General features: G+C 53.9%; 1 protein-coding gene across 1 annotated transcript; it reads left to right on the plus strand.

Annotated features, from left to right (window-relative positions):
• Positions 1-286: 286 nt before the first annotated feature.
• Positions 287-14357, plus strand: CSUI_002219 (wd g-beta repeat-containing protein). Its single transcript, XM_068062421.1, has 15 exons — positions 287-751; positions 1217-1257; positions 1886-1960; positions 2895-2993; positions 3552-3616; positions 4147-4207; positions 4534-4598; positions 5311-5485; positions 5967-6091; positions 6422-6517; positions 7634-7903; positions 8958-9066; positions 9665-12409; positions 12551-12924; positions 13673-14357. The coding sequence occupies exons 2-13, from the start codon at positions 1219-1221 to the stop codon at positions 10052-10054; spliced, it is 1569 nt and encodes a 522-aa protein (XP_067925595.1). The 5' UTR covers positions 287-751; positions 1217-1218; the 3' UTR covers positions 10055-12409; positions 12551-12924; positions 13673-14357.
• The last annotated feature ends 3905 nt before the right edge of the window (positions 14358-18262 follow it).

The following is an 18262-nucleotide window of genomic DNA, read 5'->3' on the forward strand; positions in this document are numbered from 1 at the left end:
GGCTCTGATGAGATTACTGTCGAACTAATTCCAGGTGTTTCCAGAATGCCGCACCGCTTGTCAGCCATGTCAGGGGGACTTGCTCGAGTATCCTCCCGGGGCTTCGCAGGTTAAGCCCCGCGACCACCTTGGCGCACCACGAATTGCCTTACTACTGCTGAGCCAGGGCCGGGGGAGACACTGCATATGTGGAGTTCCGGCCACGGGTTGCGGTTCGCGTCTGCAGGGAGAGCATGCTGCTCGACGGCCGCCGCATGCACTGCTACATCTGTCTCCTCGTAGGATAGGTAGTCCGAAATAAACTCCACTGCTGCCAAGCGACGGGGGCTCTTCTAGCAGGCTCGGGCAGCATTCTGTCCCTTGCAGCCTTCACATCGATATGATTTCTTCCTGTAGCTAGTCTCCGAGTTTCCGTAGTGAGCGGTTCTTTTCAGCTTGTTGGGCCGGCACCACGGTTCCTCTTGTGCTGCGGCCACTCGTTTCGCTCGACGCAGTTGCTTCATTTTTCTAGGCCTGCCCTGATTGAGGCAGACTGCAAACCCCTATGACGAACACTTTCAATCAGAGCAGTGAAAGCCTGCCTCGTCACGTGTGTTTAGAAGCATCTAGCACTACCAGTGTCGTCCTCGTGGACGACGAGTTTTACACACGCTTTCTTTCGAAAGAAGCTTCAAATTCCGCGTTAGGGACGAGAAAGAAGCATCTGTCCTTTTCAGGCTTTTTTGTTCGGTCGTCCGTGCTTTTCTTTCAAGTACGCCAGTCAGGACTTCGCTGGTAATCTGAGTCGTACGGGCGGTGGCCCTTCCGCGGGAACCTCTTCGGTAGTTGGCGACAGTGGAATCGGGCAGTACTCGTTGTCTGGCTGTTCGTCCGCAACTATAACAGTCGGGGTCTGTCAACTCAATCTGAGTCAAAGCTTATGTCATGCTGTCATGCCTAGCAATGTCACTACGTAGCCTCTTCCCGCGAACCTGCCAGCGGCCTGCTGCCGGTGACGCCTCACCGGAAGGGGGTCTCTGTAGCAGTCGAGCAGTGGCAAAGGCGACCCGCGGAGCGTGCGTCGGCTGCTGGTGCTGCTGCTGTTCTGTAGAGCATTATTTATGTCAACCTCGCGTTTCATATTGGCCGGTGTGCGCTCAGCAGTACCGCAAGACTGTCCGATTCCAAGACCTCTACTGTCTATAGTAGTAACGGAGCTGTGACTTGTTGCCCGCAGCAATGACCACAATTTCTTACGTTGAGTATCCCATCTACTCGGTAAGTCAGGCCACTCAGCGCTTTATGAACGGGTGCAAAATGAAAGAGAGTAGTTTTCCTACGTACAAGTGCGCACGGCTAGCAGATCGACTCTGGAATGTGAACGGTTCCTTTTTTTCCCTAGAGTTGCTCCTTTACCCGTGTTCCCGTTGTAAGAAATCTGTGGTCCTCAGAGCTCATCCTCCCGGGTCTTTTTTCCAGGTGTCCGTATCTGTACGTATGACTAATGTGATACCTTGCTTGAAAGCACAAGACAGTTTTGCGGTACCATCCTCCCTCACTATTGAACGCAGAAGTCAGGAGACCCCGACGTGTCGCCCAGAGGGGGGGAGCGTGTTTCGCATTGCTTTTTCGGTGTCCCAGGCGCACGCATTGGCTAGTCAGTGATGTTCAGTGTCCTTCCATCGCGGAGGCTGGTTGCTGCGTCTGGGCGTGGCTGACATGCTAGTCCCAGTATACAGACCCGCAGACGTTAGCAGCTGGTGTATATAGAATGTCTGCATCAGGGCGGCTGCGAGCGTTACGGACGGATCCACGCCTAGGTACTTAGCTTGGCCGTGGTTTCCTGATGTGGTGATCTTACACGCCCTTTGCTGGGCTTTTGTTTTTCTTTCTCATGCGACGAAAGATCGCAACCGATGGCAGCGTGGTGGCGACATCTGGCGGAGGCGGCGGTTCCGATTATGGCATTGAAGACCAACTTGTACGTCTCCTGCTCTGTCTCGAAGCTTAATTTCTGTAATCTTTTTTCCCGTGATGTCCGATTGAGGGAGACGTAGCTACACTTAGAGCCACACAGATATGTTTGCGCGATTGAATGAAGCTAGTTGCTTCAGTGGTACAGTACTTCTGTCGTCTAGCAGCGGACATCTCTGTACGGTGTGAACGGTGCGCACTTCTGAATGTGTGTGTAAGGTGTGCATTCGCGTGTATGTACATAGTCTTTTCCCCCTCTTTATATGCAAATACATACGTGTGTTATATTCACGGAGCAGACTCGTCTCCTTGTGGCAACGTGTCAACGCTTCCTGGTCGTCCGGCCCCACTTCGGAGAAGTCATAGCATGGAAGGACCTTCGGAAGATCCTTCTCGCCATTCTTGAATTTCACGAGCGACTGCACGTAGTCAAATGAAGCTGAGCTAGCGCATGGCGTGCTCCCTGTTCAGAACTGGGATGGACAGAAGAATGACGGACTCAAGCGCGGCTGTCGGTCTAGTTGTAGCTAGCTGAACAAGGTCATCCGTGTGCTGTTTTCACATAGCGTACACACCTTGTAAAAGAAGCTGACTGGAACACCGTTATGGGCAAGTGTCTGCCCTGCAAAGATGTTTTTCCTCTTTCAGCTCCGGGAAAGTTTCTCGGTGCTCATATTCCGATGCACCGAGGGGGAGGAGCGGTCAGAGTTTGCGTAACGGAGTCTGCACTGTCGTCCTTCGAGTTGCGTATCACCTTTGCTTCTTTCCTGCTTGCGTTTGAAGAAAATGTCGGGGCTTTCCCTCCTCACCCTTCCACCGGAAGGAGGCTTATTGAATCCGCATTTATATTCGTGTTTCTTCTTGGATACGCCATGGGTTTGAGGTTTTATCGTAGGTTTTGGGAGTCCATGTACCGTCCTTCATTTTCTGTTGCCTTACAGGAGACGCACCGAGTCAACCTGGAGACAGGCCAGTTGCTGCCGCTGATTAGCAGTGCTGAAGCTGGAGGCGTTGTCGATTCCCTCTCTTATAACAAAAATGTACTGACATTCTGCCCTCGCATGCGTGTTTTGATTTCTACCTTCGATGTGCCCTAAGCCTAGTTAGTCACTAGTGTTGTCTTCAAGGAAGCCATTCAGCCATTCATTTCTCCGCTGTAGCTTGTCCGTGCGAGCCGACGGAATGGATATGCTCCATCGTTGAAAAGAGCACATCCCAGCACCAAGCGTCTCTACCAAGACGGGACGTGAAGCCTTTGGATAAACCAGTCAGGGAGACAGCCTCCGGGGAGTGTCCTCTGTTAGCGTGGGATGGACGCTTCGAGGATTGGTGCAACGTTAGGTCCCAGTGTGCCGCGCCACCCTCGCTCCGAGGGGTCTGTGTCGCCCCTTTGCTTGCCCAAGAGGCGTCACTGTAGATATCTTGTCTTCCATTCATACTGATAACCCGCGAAAGAGAGTTCCAGTGAACTTCTGTCACAATCACTCTATGCGTTGCTGTTCAGTCCCTCTGCATACCTCTTCAATAATAGCAGCAGCAACAATGACAGCAAGCAAAGCCATGATCGTTGTTGTGAACATGCGTGGTTCTTGGCTCAGGTGGACCTGTGGTGCGGCTGCTGTCAAGGTCAGGTTCTGCTCGTTACTCATGACCAGGAACGCGGGTAAGTGGTGGTATGTCTATTGCTGTCTTCGAACCATTTAGAAAGCCAGCAGTACCACTGTGATACCAAAGCTCACGTGTTCGTTGAGTGTATGCAACACCCTCCCGCTCACCAGCAGCTTTCTTCCAAAGAAACTGGCAAGGGGGCTGGTGGGTAAAGAGCCAACCAGAAATGCGGACTAGGAAAAGCAGTCATGGTTTCTTTTCTCTTTTCCTGTACGCATGAAGAGCGTCAGCGAGTATGCTGATGGACGGATCGACACTCGGAAACTCTGTCAAGACTAGTAACTCGGTCCTTTTTCAGAGCGAATTCTGTAGTGGGAAGAATTACCGCTGCGGCTCCCTCGTGGAGACGTCACTCTCTATGCGAGTGCGGAAACTGCAGTGCTCTTATTTGAGGGCCTTCTTACTGTGAACCCATATGCCGGCGGGAGACCACGGAGAACGAAAGCAAAAGCACTTGGCATGTCCGAAGTCCTCTCGTGCATGTTGAAAGCGTGTGTCCTCATTTTTTGCTTGCTGTCTCTGCAGACTGAAAATTGCGAAACGATTCGGACCTCCGGCTCCTTCCGGGGGAAAGCGTGCTCGGCTAGTAAGTGTCTGAGCAAGGCTGCCTAAAACTCCTCGGTCCTTATAGAACTCTTGGGTCCTTATAGTTGGAGTCTGACGTCTGATGTGGACTGCTGCTTAGGGTGTACACGTATAGAACGCAGCTCCCTACATGCAGTGTACCAGCCCGAGGCTTTCTTCAGGAACCGGGCCCGGACCTCGTCTACGGGTCTCGTGATCGGAGCAGTGTCTAGGCGTTATGCAGTCATCCTGAGTTTGGCCGACCAAGTTTCTCATTCATGCACAATTTTAGGTACTTGAGCGCACAGCTACCTAAGCGAAAACTACGCTGTCTTGCTGCTCCTCCAGATTACCGCGCGTTTCTCTCCTTCGGGAGAGATCGTCGTTGCCGGAGGCGAAGATCAGGTTGTCCGGTGAGCCGGCCCTCACTGGCAGAAGCCGCACATCTCGGATGGCAGGGAGCTGCAGGTCACTTGCATATGCATCAAGAGAGGTTCAGTCATATTTCAGAGAACTTAAGGGTGACATCCGTACTGCTTTCTCGTGTAGGTGTCGTTTGTCGGACTAACTTTGTGTACTCCTGCATCTCCTTTGACCGAACAGCCGTTTGCCTGGGAGTCGAACACGTCTTGGGACTGCATCTGCAGCTGGCTAGAGCGCGACCGCACTTTCGGGCAATGGCAGCGAGAGTACGCGGTGACGTCTCTCTTTCGTCTGGAGCGCGACATGGTGTTCGCATGTGTCTGTCTTTCTGTCCAATTTCCTTCGTCCGCACCCCCTTTGACGGCCATATGTCGGGTGGACTTCCTAAGATGGAGTGGTGTGGCTGCTCTTACCTGTAGTACTCTTTTCGAAGGGTGAGCCGGACAGGTCCAGCTTGTCTTTCTTTTTCTCTTTCAAGTCAGGCATGCATCTCTTGTCTCAAAGCTAGTTTCCCTTGCCGGCAGAGACGTCTCTTTCCATCTGAAAAAACTGTGTCCTGGCCGTAAGGTGATGCTGCACGTGCTTGGCCGTAGTCCGTCTGTCCGAAACGCTCTTTGCCACTCTGTGCCTCTCTCAGACCTCTCTCTCATATCAGAGTGAGCGAAGGCATTCTACCCGTTTCCTTGTTGGTTCTTTCTTCAGCGTCTGGCGCATCTCGCGGGAAACTGCAACATCGCCTCCTAGCACTTCAGCAGCTGTGTCACCCACGGAAAGAAAAGAGGAGCAAGACTCGGGGTGGACAGCGACGCTCGTCTGCGAACTTCGCGGACACGAGGGAGACATCAAAGACTGTTGTATCAGCTGCGATAACAGTCTTGTACGCAATTTGAAAAACAAGACTGTCCGCGAGCCTTCCCCGTTTTTTACAGTTCATGTCGCCGTAAATAGTCAGATGGTCTTGCAGACAACCATGCGTGCGTTGTTAGTGAATTACTTGTTTTCTTCGAAGGCTGCGACCTGATTTTTCAGCACCCGAGACCGTCATTTAGCTCCGCAGAAAGATTCGTATTCACAACGTACAAGGCTTGAAGCGTGTGCTTGCAGGTCCCGGTTAAGAATGTATATATCGGCTGCAGGCCTAGTCGGCAAAACCCTCTCCCGTGTGTGAAGACTTCCGGTCTTGTGTTTCGCGTGTTAAGCTGTTAGCATCGTGCCATACCAGACATGCGATGAGCGTCGTAGGCGCACATAGACCTGCTGGGGGGTTGAGAAAGCGCATATCCTCCTCGAAACTCACTCCGGTATTAAACCTTCAGCCACACGCGCTGTGTGCCCTTGTGTACTCTTCTTCTCTACAGGTCGCTTCCTGTGGCGCCGATCATAAGCTTTGCTTGTGGGACTGGCGATCAGGAACCCTCCTACACACAATCGAGAAACAGAATCCAAAAAAGCCCCAGGAAAAGCTAACGTTCCGGTGTGCCAGGTACGCACATAGTCCTTCATCCATTCTGCTTTCTAAGGCAAATTCACTGGGTGAGTAGGGAAGAGAGATGAGGAATGGAACATCTCTCGTTGGGGGCAGCTTGAGAGTGTCCCAAAAAGCACTACCCTTAGGTGGCTCGACGTGCGGCCCGGGCTGTCATGTTGAGTGTGGGGTCTTTACTGTCCGTGTCTTGGTGGCCTTCCAACTATTCCACAACCAGTAAGATACACGTGTGCACTGAAGTCTTCATAAAGGGGCATGCGCATGTGAGGTGCTCTCTCGCGCACTCTACGGCAGAATTCATTGTGTCTTGTCGTTCTCCTCATACAGGTTTCTACCGACTCCTCCCGGAGTCCCACCGGGCAGCGGACAGCGGCTGTTGGCAGTTGCATGCGGGACGCGAGGGCCTTCCTACTTTGTCGGCTGGTGAGGGAGAGCGAAGGGGGCTTTGCATCAGGTACATGCTCCTCTTGTGTTTAAATGTGAACGTAGTGCCTTAGCGAGTGGAGATTCACCGGACCAGCAAGAGGTGATCACAACAACTGGGTGGTGCTCGTCTACTCGATGACTGTGATGTCTTAAGGAGTTGTTCACAAGGCGGAAATGACACACTTCTACTGCCTCGAGTGATTGGGCTCTGCCTCTCGGGACAACCGTGGAGTACGTAGTCGATGGAAACCCAAGTGCGAGTGTCCTGGCTTGAAGTGGCCGTGGCTTCTGCCCGCCCCAAGCTGCTTTCTTCATTCCATCTGCCTAATAGTTGAGCACCGCCTGCGTCCACATTGTGCTTCAGATTTCGGTGTCTCCGTGTTGTTATCCTTCCCCGTGTACATCATCACCACCTATTGTGCCAGCAGTGTCAAAGCGAATGTCGTCTTTGCACTTGCTAGCCTGCTTTGCATGTAGCATGGCTGCTCGTGTCCCGAGCTGCGCGCTTGTGTCAGCGGCACACTGTATATCCAGTATCTTCTATAGAGGGACCAAGCAAATCTGTGAGAAAGGTCCCTAGTCACGCGTCGTTGCCTGAGATGCCCTAGCAGATGCGGTTACAAGGCAACAGTGTGATGCTGGTTCACATTTTTTTCTCGACATCGCAGCTGAACAGCCCTTCAGCTGCTAGTCTAAGGAAGGCACCTGGGGTTCACGTTGACGGACGCTAGAAGATCCATCGTTCTGTTGCAAATCTGCGACTTTCCTTCCGAAACCACTGACGTTTAGCGGCAGAACGAGAGCGGGTCTGGGGGAGGGGTTTCCAGTGGGTGGTGCTCTTCGTTCGTCTAGGTTTGTCCTTTGTCTCTGTTTTCCTATCTAGCAACCTCTTGAAGGACTATAGCTGGATAAGTCGGTACATTCAGCTGGAAGAGCGCTTGGCTCTCCGATCTGTTTTTTCAAACTTTGATTTATTTTGCTGCGCGTCATCCAACGAAAAGTCAGGGAATATGCAGTGTGCCTGCTAACTACCATTGACTCACCGGCCTCGCTATGCCGTGACTGAAGGAGACACTCTCTGTCCTTTCTTCTCTCTGCCCCGTGGGTCAACAGGTGCATCGCTCATGGTGGCCAAGAAGGTGCTGTATCCCCTCCTGGTGTCACAAATAAGAAAAACGATGACGAGGATACCAGCAATAAAGGGACAGCGCTAGGCGCTGCCGGCTCGGGATTGGTCTCTGATGCAGGTCCTGTCACTGTTTCTCAGCTTTGCGAGAGCATGTGCGATGACAGTGTGCCCTGTTGTCAAGCAGAAGTCTCCAGTGATGGCCAGTTGATCGCTGTCGGGTTTGCGGACGGCAAGTGCAAGGTCTACAACCGAGGGTAAGAGAGTCACGTACAGTGGTAGTAGTGTCTTCTTTGCTGTCTTATTGTATCCCGTATCTGGATGTCAACACAGTCCTTTAATTTCTACTGGGAAAGGCCAGGAGTGCCGGAGATGGTATAAAACTTGACCCGCAGCAGCAGCAGCTAATGAGAGACGTGGTGTCGGGGCCCACGCTTGCCCAGAGACACGCAGCGCCAAGCTGCTCACTCGTGGCCCATGCCCCTGAACAGATAGTGACAGCACGCTGTTGTATCCGCTCACTCTGCTCCTGTTGACTGGTTTGGGTAGTACGAGCCCTACAAGGAGGGTCGGGCGGAAGACCCAGCCTGTATGGTATGTCTCTCACGGAAGCAGTTCTTCGGTAGAAGCCAGAAAAACGCATTGCTGCGTCATCGCGTTCTGCTGATGGAGACCAGCGCCGAGGGAGTTGTGTAAGTCCCTCACGCACAGTTGAGGGCATTTGTAGAAATAGGGCGCTAGGGCAGTCGCACTGACAATCACGTCGAACGAAACACTGATGCACCTCAAGCCGACTAGTTGGAGTGTTCTGATGGACTCCGACTACGAGCTATCGTGCCGAGAAAAGATGTTTTTTCACAAGCCACCGGTACACACTGCTGACCCAACGTAGAATTCAGTCTCAGAACGGGCTTTGCTGAACAGCCACTCACGATATTTTTCCTCGCAGTAGAGTTGTATAGAGATTGGGATATGGGGAGAATGATTTCCGTATTCGGTCACACTGTGTGACTCCCGAACAAGGAAACCATTCGGGCAATTGAACACGCACTGTCAGCGGGACCTCGAGGCACCCATCTGTTGTGCGTGGATGGCGCAACAGCGCTGTTCAAGGATGTTGCAGCCAGCTTCTTAGTCCCCCTAGTCCCGTGAGCGAACAAAGATTCCAGATGTCTGTTGACAACGCGGATCAAGTGTTATGAAGATTTCGGTGTGTCTTTTTTCAGTCGGCTTCCGAATCCTGTTTTGATCCTTGAAACAGTAGGCAAAATAACTGTAGTAGCCTTGTGCGTGTGTTCAAACACGGTATAGGCTTTCGCTGGTCGCGGAGAGCTCAAAACATGATCTTCCTGTTACAGGGTTGTGCTTTTTGAACGAGAACAAGACGTTGGTATCGACAAGCGCAGATTATTCCGTCGTGGTAAGGATCTGCTGTCTGTCTTCGTGCCCGCGCAGTCCAGTTCAGGGTCAGGCTGGTTGTCTATCGAAGTTGTCTGAATGGATGGCGTGAAGCATTTGAAAGTGTTACAGTTGAGCTTGAGCTCCTGAACGGGCCGCTGGCACAGCTAGTGTGTCTCACCGTCTACGGCACTGCATGTGACGCTGATGCTGAAGGCACAGACCGGGCCCACCAGTCGGGAGCGCCGTGCTTCGATGCGCGTAGGGATCTTCTGAGCTTGGACAGGCCCGGCAACAAAAGGGAGGGTCCATCTAGTCACAGGGGGGGAGCAACCACATTACTTTCCTGAAGCATCCTCTTACAAGACACCGTATGTAGATTTGACATGGACAAGATTGCGGCCCCGAGACCCACCCTCCGTATCTGCATTCTTTAGGATCGCATGAAAAGTGGCCCTTCTTCGTTTAGTTGGGTGGCGAGGTTCACGGCGGCCAGACGGAAGCGCACACGAGACAGAATCTCCGCCGTTTTTACCTAGCTCGTGTGCTTGCACACTGGCACTGACTTCATTTTCGTAGTGGTGTGCCTGTGTGCTGCTTCCTTGTTCGTGGCCTCTCAGACAATGAATCTGACACGGGAATCGTCTGGCTGTTGCTCATGGTGTTGCTGTAGAAAGCGAACATGTTGTTGTTGCTTCCTGCTCCTCATTATAGCCCTTATAACGCTTCTAGCTGTGCACTATGTCGCATCGATTGGCTATATGCACTTTATCAACAAGCACGAAGCAGCACAAATGGGTCTCTACCGACAGACCACCGCGAACCTCCTAATTCAACAGCGTCTTCGGGATTTCGAGCAATCGCAGCTAGGAGTGGACCGGCGGCACGCGGTAAACCAAGAAGAACCACGGTTTGGGGAACAGCCACCCGCGCCCAGACAAGCAGCTTCGCCAGCAAAAAAAGAGAAACGGAGGCAAAGGGTCCAGGGGCAGGTAAAGGATGAACTGTAGGTGCACAGCGCTTTAGGGTTAGGGTTTAGGGTTGCAAGAGGAGTTCGCTGGTCGCGGCCGTGGTTGCCTTTGGTCTCCGTATACTGCTACGCCAAGAGAGTGGACGTGGTGTGTGAGATTCTCGCAGTGTTGAGGCATTACAGGTGCTTCAGCGTTGTCAGTCTGCATGCTTTAAACTGGACTTGAACGTAGTTTTCCAAATCTCCGATGTTCGCGTGAAGGGCAGTAAGTCTTTGATTCAGTTCAGTGCCTGTCGTGCACCGTAGGGCCGAGTGTGTGCGCTAAGTAAAGAGAAAAGCTCACGCATTCGGCCACGAGCCAACCTTGAGTGGGAAACACTAGGGAGAAAAGCAATTCCTCCTGCGTTTCTGTCACTCTCTTCGGGTGCCCGTAGCAGCGTCCAAAGAGTGTAAGAAAAAGTCGACAAGCGTGCGGTGGATCGCGCTGCAGGTGCGGTGACAGGAGAAACACTATGCTGTTCTTCAGATTGAGTCAGTAGATCGATAGTGAGGGGCCCCGTGCCGGCAGGCTCCGGTGCGTTGGCTGCGTGATAGCTTTTTCAGTGCGTCGTGGAATGAACATCTCGATGAAAGTGTGGCACGCAGCATCAGTCCTGTAGCCAGACTGGCTCGGACTGAGCTGAACTTTTGGTGCTCGGGAATGACAGTTCGAGCTCCACGTGCATCTCACCCGGACGTCTGTCCTCTTAGCGTTCAACCTGGCCAGACTAAACTTGCTGCGGAAGGCTCTCGTCGCTGCTCGCGACATTTCACAGAGGAGGCGCTATTTTGAGACGCACATGCAGCGGGGGTGCCGTTTCGGGCTTGCCACAAAGTTCATCACCCAGTGTTCGGGGTAGCTCCTCCCACCCTCGCTCGATCCCATGCCACAGGCCATTTGGAGCTCAAACCATCGGAGGTGATAATGAGTTGACAAGGTCGACCGCTTCCCGTCAAGCCTCGCGACGCCAATCACCGGGAGTGTGAGGATCGTGACGGAAGAGCACGCAGCGTGCTGGCTGAGTGGTCGGCATCCCCGCTCTTCGAGTACCGCAAGTTTCCGCGCAAGATATAGAACACCAATGAAAAGCACGTCTAACGCTCTGGCGTGTCTTCGTGAGACGACCGGAGGCTGGTTCGTGGAGACGGAAGATAAGCTGGGGAAGACCTTCGGCGCGCCTCGCTGATCCGCACTTGCCTCTGGCCTCCATGTACACATTGCATGCAGAGAGAGACATTCGCGGCATGCAGCCAAACGGGTCCCGTCCTGGGACCTGGTGGGGCTTGGCCGCTTACCGAAAACGCAGCTCGAGGTGAACACAGCACCTCCCTTCACGATCCAATATCAGAATCCGGCTGGTCGCTGCAAGTGATTTCAAGCTGCTGAAGGTACATGATATCGCAGGCTTGGTCCGCAGCGAATTCCAGCTGCGGGTGGCCGGACTGCACATACAGTCGGCGGCAGCGTTTTGTGTACTTTCTGGCCTCGGTGCTTCCCTCTCCAAAACCTGTACTACTTCCCAGTGACCGTCGACGGCCAACTGGACTAGGGGATGGGGCTGCTAAGATCATGGCGAATCTGAGTGGTGCCGATCAGGACAGCACCAACGGCAGGAGAAGCTTCTTTTTTGTTACAATTTCGACCTGACAGGGCGCGAAAGGCGCCTCAGAAACCTAACTTACTGGCTCCAAAGACCCTGGCACGTCCCGTGCGTGGGCTATCTCTGATGGCTGAATATGAGGAATGCATGGAAGCTGTACTGAGGTTATCCTAGTGATGTAGCCTGGGAGAAGAGCGATTTCTTACAAAAAAAGCAGAATGGAGAAATACGAGCTCGTGCGCAAGATCGGCCACGGGAGCTTTGGCGATGTGTTACTAGCGCGGTGTCGAGCGAATCCTTCGGCCGTTTGCGTGATAAAGGTAGTTCCCCTCGTGCAGACTGAGCATGGTGCTTCCACGAAGGCACAGAAGTCAGCGTCGAAGGAGGCTGAGCTTCTGGCAAGCTTATCGCATCCGTACATCGTGCATTACCGGCAGTCGTTTGTCGAAAATGGTCGACTGCACATCGTCATGGATTATGCCAGCGGAGGCGACCTTCATGGCCGCATTCTGCGCACCCGAGCGAAGCACGGAGCTTTCGACGAGGCTGTAGTGCTTCGTTGGTTCGTCCAGCTCTGCTTGGCTGTGAACTTCCTCCACGAAAGACATATTCTGCATCGGGACCTAAAATCGCGCAACGTCTTCCTCGACGGACACGAACCGGGGTCCGTAAGACTTGGAGATTTTGGAATCGCGCGGGTTCTTCAAAATAAGCAGGACTTGGCCAGCACATCGATCGGGACCCCCTGTTACGTTGTAAGATGCCAGAGCGAATGAGGAAGAACCCGTCGTTGTTCCACTGCACCGCCGCTTCAAAGCGGCGCCGCTCCACTTGCTTGGAGCACAAGCCGCAAGCACAGACTGTGTGCTAATACCGTGCTACCTGTTCTGCTGCAGTCGCCTGAGATTTGCGAGGAAAAGCCCTACAGCTACAAATCGGACGTTTGGTCTCTCGGATGCATTTTGTACGAAATGCTCTGCCTCCGCCTTCCGTTTGAGGGCGAATCTGTCCAGACCGTTTTCGAAAAAATTAGGCGAGGAAAATATTATGCAGTCAACCCGAGATATTCGGAGGAAACTGCGAAACTTGTAGACGAGCTGCTATCCGTAGATCCCGCGGCCAGACCGTCCACTGAGCAGATCCTCTCGCGGCCGTTTCTACAGCCCCACTTGCAACTGGTGTTGAGTGAGCAGCAACGGATGACTGTGCCGCCTGCTCCGGAAGCCGAACTTGAACGAAAGTGCCAAGCCATCAGGTGTGGCCAAGACCTGTGATACCAACTGTACTAGGTGCTAACACAGCAAAAAAAAGAAGTCCGTCTTTTGTCCCGTGCGTCTTTTCCCCACTAGAGGGGAGGTGCCACGCCTTAGGGAAGTCCAGAGAAAGGCAACTGAGACACCCCGCAGCAACAGGGGTGGCACAGAATACATCTTGGGCCTGGACAAGGGAAATGAGGGCAGCCTGAGTCAGTGACAGCAAAATACAGCGGGGCTGACAACACGGCAGGTTGAAGCCACTTCCACACAGTCCACTGCAAGGTCTGCGTCAGCGCAGAGCCCCCAGTATGAGACTTAACTGAGCAGCGTCACTCGCTCAGCTAGGCTGCCCTGCCACCTGAAAATGCCGTTTCCCCTGTGACAGCTGTGGTGCCGTAGTAGCCGCATGTTGTTACGGCTACAGAGTGAGCATCCGTACTCCGCGAGTTTCCACACAGCTGAGGGTTCGTGTTCTGAGCGCTCTCTTTCTGTTATACTGCCGTCGGCACATTTGCAGAAATTCGTTTGGCTCTGCATTAGCGAATGAGGAGGAGGAGGAGGCCGAAGACTACTGCCCGTCTAGCCTCCTTACTGCGGTCCGTGATCCAGAACCTCGACCCCAAGTTTAGGAGCGGTCATCTTGGTGACTACTGGAGCCGTTAGGAGCGGTCATCTCGGTGACTACTGGAGCCGTTAGGAGCGGTCATCTCGGTGACTACTGGTGCTGCTCTCGTGCTCTTTGCGTTCGGTGCTGGCGTGCAGGGTCCCATCAGATATGGCTTTCCAAAAGCAAATTTCTAGTGTTATTCGTGGTGTACCGACTTCTGATGACGTAGATCGCAACGGGGCTGCAGGGGCAGGTGCGCGAGAAGTACCTGTGTCCTCGGTCGCACTGCAGTCGCCGGAAGGCCCCAGTGTCGAAGCACAGTTCGCGATTCGACATCCCCCCAGATCTAGCCCTGTGGGGATGCAGACGCGGGATGGGCAGAAGAACGAGCGAGGGACGTACGAAGAAAAACGAATTTGGGGTGCGCCACCGGGGGACAGATTTCAAAACCCCGCGCAACAAGCGAGAGACCGAAGGGCTTTTCAAACAGAGTTACATATCCGGGAAAGAGAAGAGGAGCTGGGCCGCATACGCCGACAGTATCGGCAGGAGCGGCAGCATCTGGCGGAGAAACATAGGAGGCGCGTCGAACGCGCTCTAGAGATCGAAGCAGAAACCGACAGGAACGGCGGCTTGCTGCAGATGTCAGCTGAACCAGATGAGGAGGCAGCGGTTAGCCGGATAACATCCTCGCTTGCCTGCTTTGCCTGGCCAACAGCACGCAAACTGGTCCTTGTCTGTTCTCTGTACCAAGTCTCCTTCGTGATTTCCGACACCCTGGACGGCAGTGCTGTACCCTCCCTCGAGGTTGCGCCTACTGCAGTCCTGCTCTGTCTCTAGCCATCTGCACTTTTTCCCAAAGCGTTCTTGCATCTTGTGCAGTCGGCCGGACATCACGGAGTATGCGGGAAGCGTGAACAGCAACAAGAATCTTTGTTAATACGACTGTGACTGGAGCCAGTGACTCGGTGACTTGGAAGAATGTTGCACAGCTGGGGACTTAACCATAGAGGACAGTGGACAGTTCAACGTCGGGAGATGTGTTAAGTCGGCAAATGCCTGCACGTTGTGGAGTTATTGTTCAGAGTCGCGAGGCGCCGTGCACGCTGCGGGCGAGCGTCAAGTCGCCCCGCGACAATCACTGGCCCAAGGCTGTCTGGAGGAATGGCAGGCTATACATTCCCCAGAACAAAGAGACTTTCCCTCTTTACAAGTCTTCATCTATCCGGAGGGCAGAAAGGCAGAATCAGGTATGGTGAAAGTCGCTGTTCTTGGGTTTTTCCAGTACTGAGAACTTGCCCTGCGGGGGGAAGCACCTAGGCCCTCAGCTGCGCGGAAAAACGCCAACCTCGGCGCGCTGTTCTTGGATTACCCAGAGCGTCGCACCTTGTTCAGGTGCTGCCTCTGCCTGCTGGCAGAACAGCGCATAAGACTGTTGGAGACGTCCGCACGTGGTTGGCCGTCGCCTCGATAAGCTGGGCACCCATACCCGGCCAAGTATCGAGCGGCAGCAAATTCTGCCACCGAAATGCGTGTAACAGTCAGTGCAGCTAGGAGATGGAGGGTGTGTTGTGTTGCACTCAAGCGACGCTAGGCCGCGCCGCCGATTAACGCTGCCGTGCGTGTGCCTGGAGAGCCCCGAAGACTGCCAGAGGTTGCCAGGTGGGCCGAGAAACTCAGAGCCCCAGCAGGTAGAAGCTTTTACCACCTTGGTGATGCCTTTTCCGATCGCTTCCTCCACAGTTGCACGGGATACCCGCGGACCTGTGCTCCCCCTCAACTACTGTGTAAATCTTGAAGGAATACGCGACGGTCAGCTCCCGTGCCAGCCCCCTTGTTTACAGCTTAAAAGTGCGGCTGAGTGTTCCGCGGCCAAGCTGCGAGGCCGAAGGCAGAGGCGTTTAGAGCAACAACTGGGACTTCGCATGTTTATAGCTCATCAGAGGACAATCAGAAAACGCGCCGCAGAGGAGAAAATCGATGTCCCGGGAGATGGAGAGGACGAGTTTGAAACGGAGCCTGAACCGTGGAGGCAGGACCGTTCCCCAGTTTGCAGTGCTGTCGGAGTTCCCCACATATACGTCGTGACGCCGGGAAACTCTGCGGCTCTGCCCCGGCCTACTCCCTGTGTAGCTGAGGACCCGAGAGACGAGTGTCACATGAAACCGCTATACGAGGAGCAACTGAGGAAGCGGAGCGACTCCTTCTCACGAGGCTCAAACAAGGGCAGCTTGGTTCCCGCTACGAGCCAAGGACCGCGCAGTCAGCTCGAAAGCAACGGGATCGCCCACCCGCATCAAGAGATCTCCCCTCATCGGATTCCAAATGGGTCAGGCCGAGACTGCAACCTCTCCGAGAGTGGCGTGCTGAAAGCTTGCAAGATTGATGAGGCTGAGTCAGCCGAGCTGGCAGGGGCGCAGCCTCCGGGCAGACGGCCCCAGAGGGCGGTTTCAGCGAGAGAGAAGAGAACGGTTCCACGGTGTGAGTGCTGCATACGCCACAGTGCGGATGGTGGAGGAAGAAGCGGCATCGGGATGAGAACAAGCTGGCAAAAAAACGAGAGCTTCACCGCGGCGACGTTTAGACACCTTCAAAACCTGAAGAGGCGCCTGATCAAGGTGAGATATCAACTGTACAGTGGCAGGAGACACCGGTAGCTGCCCTGAGGCGCTGAGGTCCTGCATCCTCGAGTCTGGTTTGTTCCGTGTTCTGCAGTCTCTGCCTTCGCGTATTTCTTCTATCGCAGCTGCCTGCACTCAGTTTCCAGCCCCGACTAGATAATAGTCCTCGCACCCCTTCAGAACGACAACAGTCCGACACATCCAGGTACTAGCTGTGCTCCACAGGAATGAAGGATCCAGTGCTTGGGTCTGCTAGTCCAAACATTGCACTCGACATTGCACATACTGGGCTACTTCTATTCAAGTCATCGAGATCCAGTTCTCCAGGGCAACCTCTGCACTCATGCAATAGCGAAAGAGCGTCAGGCCTCGTCCGGTTCATGCCTCCTCTTGCGCGACTGTGGACCCCAAGCAAGGACGGGGAGTGCCGGTGCGGAACACTAGTTTGCGGTGGGAGCTATTCTTGCTCCAGGTGATGGGCGCCGATCATCTGCTTCAAGGTTATCAGTACTTGACGCAAAAGCCGCGAGTCAAAGGGGACTGCTGCAAGCCAGTTAGCAGCGAGGACGAGGTCGAGCCATTGCGTACCCTTCCCTCCGGAGAGCGCCTACAAAGCACCATCATTCCTTACCTCCCTTATATACATCGCCTGATCATGTTCGAAACAACTCTCGCTTGCCTCAGCCGTCAGCACCAAACGCTGATGATGTCCGTTCGATTGAGAGGCGAGTAGAGCAGGGGTTCTTCTCCACTTCAACTCTCTTCGTAATGCTTTATTTCCCGACAGTGCCGTAGTCCTTCGCGTGGAAACAACGTCAGCTAAGCATGTGCTTATTTCTTCGAGCACGCGATTTTATCAACTTCTGAGCCGATGAAGAGTGTGCATAGTGCCCATAATGGGAGTGGCAGTAATGGTACTTTTCACCGTGACGCGAAGTGGTAGGAACTTCCTGGCAGAAAAACTGGGGAAAGCAAGGCGTGACATTCAGCAGTTGCTTTTCCCCGCGGCTGTTCCGCGGTAGGTTAGTTGGCTTCTGTAGCGTGTCTTCCAAACGCCCGCTTCAAAGATAGTGTCCATCCGTTCGGGGGGCACCTCGCGGGTGTAGCCCTGTCGGAAATCCTTCGGCGTGGCTCGCTTGCCCGTTAGAAAGGATGTGCTCTTTCGTCCTTTACTGCACGTGCCTCTTGCTCGTTTGCAGTTCGCCCTCACAAGGTAATCTATTGCTCTCCCGCGGTGCTCCTTTGTGTCGCCGCCATTTCCCAGTACACGGCAAGCCCGCTGGACATCTGTTCAAGAGCTATCCAGACACCCACCTGCCGAGTTGTTGTAGCCTCTTACGTTTTAAAGTTGTCCCGAAACAGCTGACCGTTGTATGGTAGCGTACGCCCCGGCAAACGACGGGTAGTTTTGCGTGACCCGGCCCGGGAACTCTCTTGTTATCCCTCTTATTGCAGCTGTTGCTGGGCATCCTGCTCTTCTGCGGGAGACGAATGGTAAGGGGGCATAATATGCTACTTCATCGAGCAGGGCCAGAGTATAACGAGGAGTCATCTCCCTAACCCGGTTGTGTGCCCAGTTGTTTCCTTACCTCCTTGGTCTGTCAGCGTCTCTCTCCAACCAAAAGCACTACACCGCTGTTCTGCACCTTCGCAAACGGTAACAGTTAGAGGCGGCAGAAAAAAAAGACTTCCTGTGGCTCAAGCGAAAGGCTGCTGACCTGTACCAACTGATGGCTGGCTGCGGTGACCCTCCACTATCTTGCGCCGCTGGACGCTTGTCTTGAAAGGCGCGTGACCTGGCAGTTACTCCCCGTACCTAGTAGTTGCATGCATCGCTTTCTCACGCAGACCATATTTAGACGCTGGTTGGAACTCCTCTTCCTCACTGGTTTCTCCCCTTCCATCGTCTATGCGCGGGAGTAGTTCGTGGAAGAAGCGAAAGACGAGTGGAGACTATGACCTGCAGACTACGCTTTATTTCCCTCCCTCACTTCCAGGTGGGACCACAGTAGTCAAGTAGTCAGGGACACCGTCGGCTTCATTCGAAAGTACTACCCGTGCGCAGCGCCTCGCCTCATTTTGCTGTGCGGCTCTTTCTGAAATCGACCGGGAGGCGAGCGGGGC

This window comes from Cystoisospora suis (assembly GCF_002600585.1).
Source record: "Cystoisospora suis strain Wien I chromosome Unknown contig_928, whole genome shotgun sequence".
Lineage (NCBI taxonomy): Eukaryota > Apicomplexa > Conoidasida > Eucoccidiorida > Sarcocystidae > Cystoisospora > Cystoisospora suis.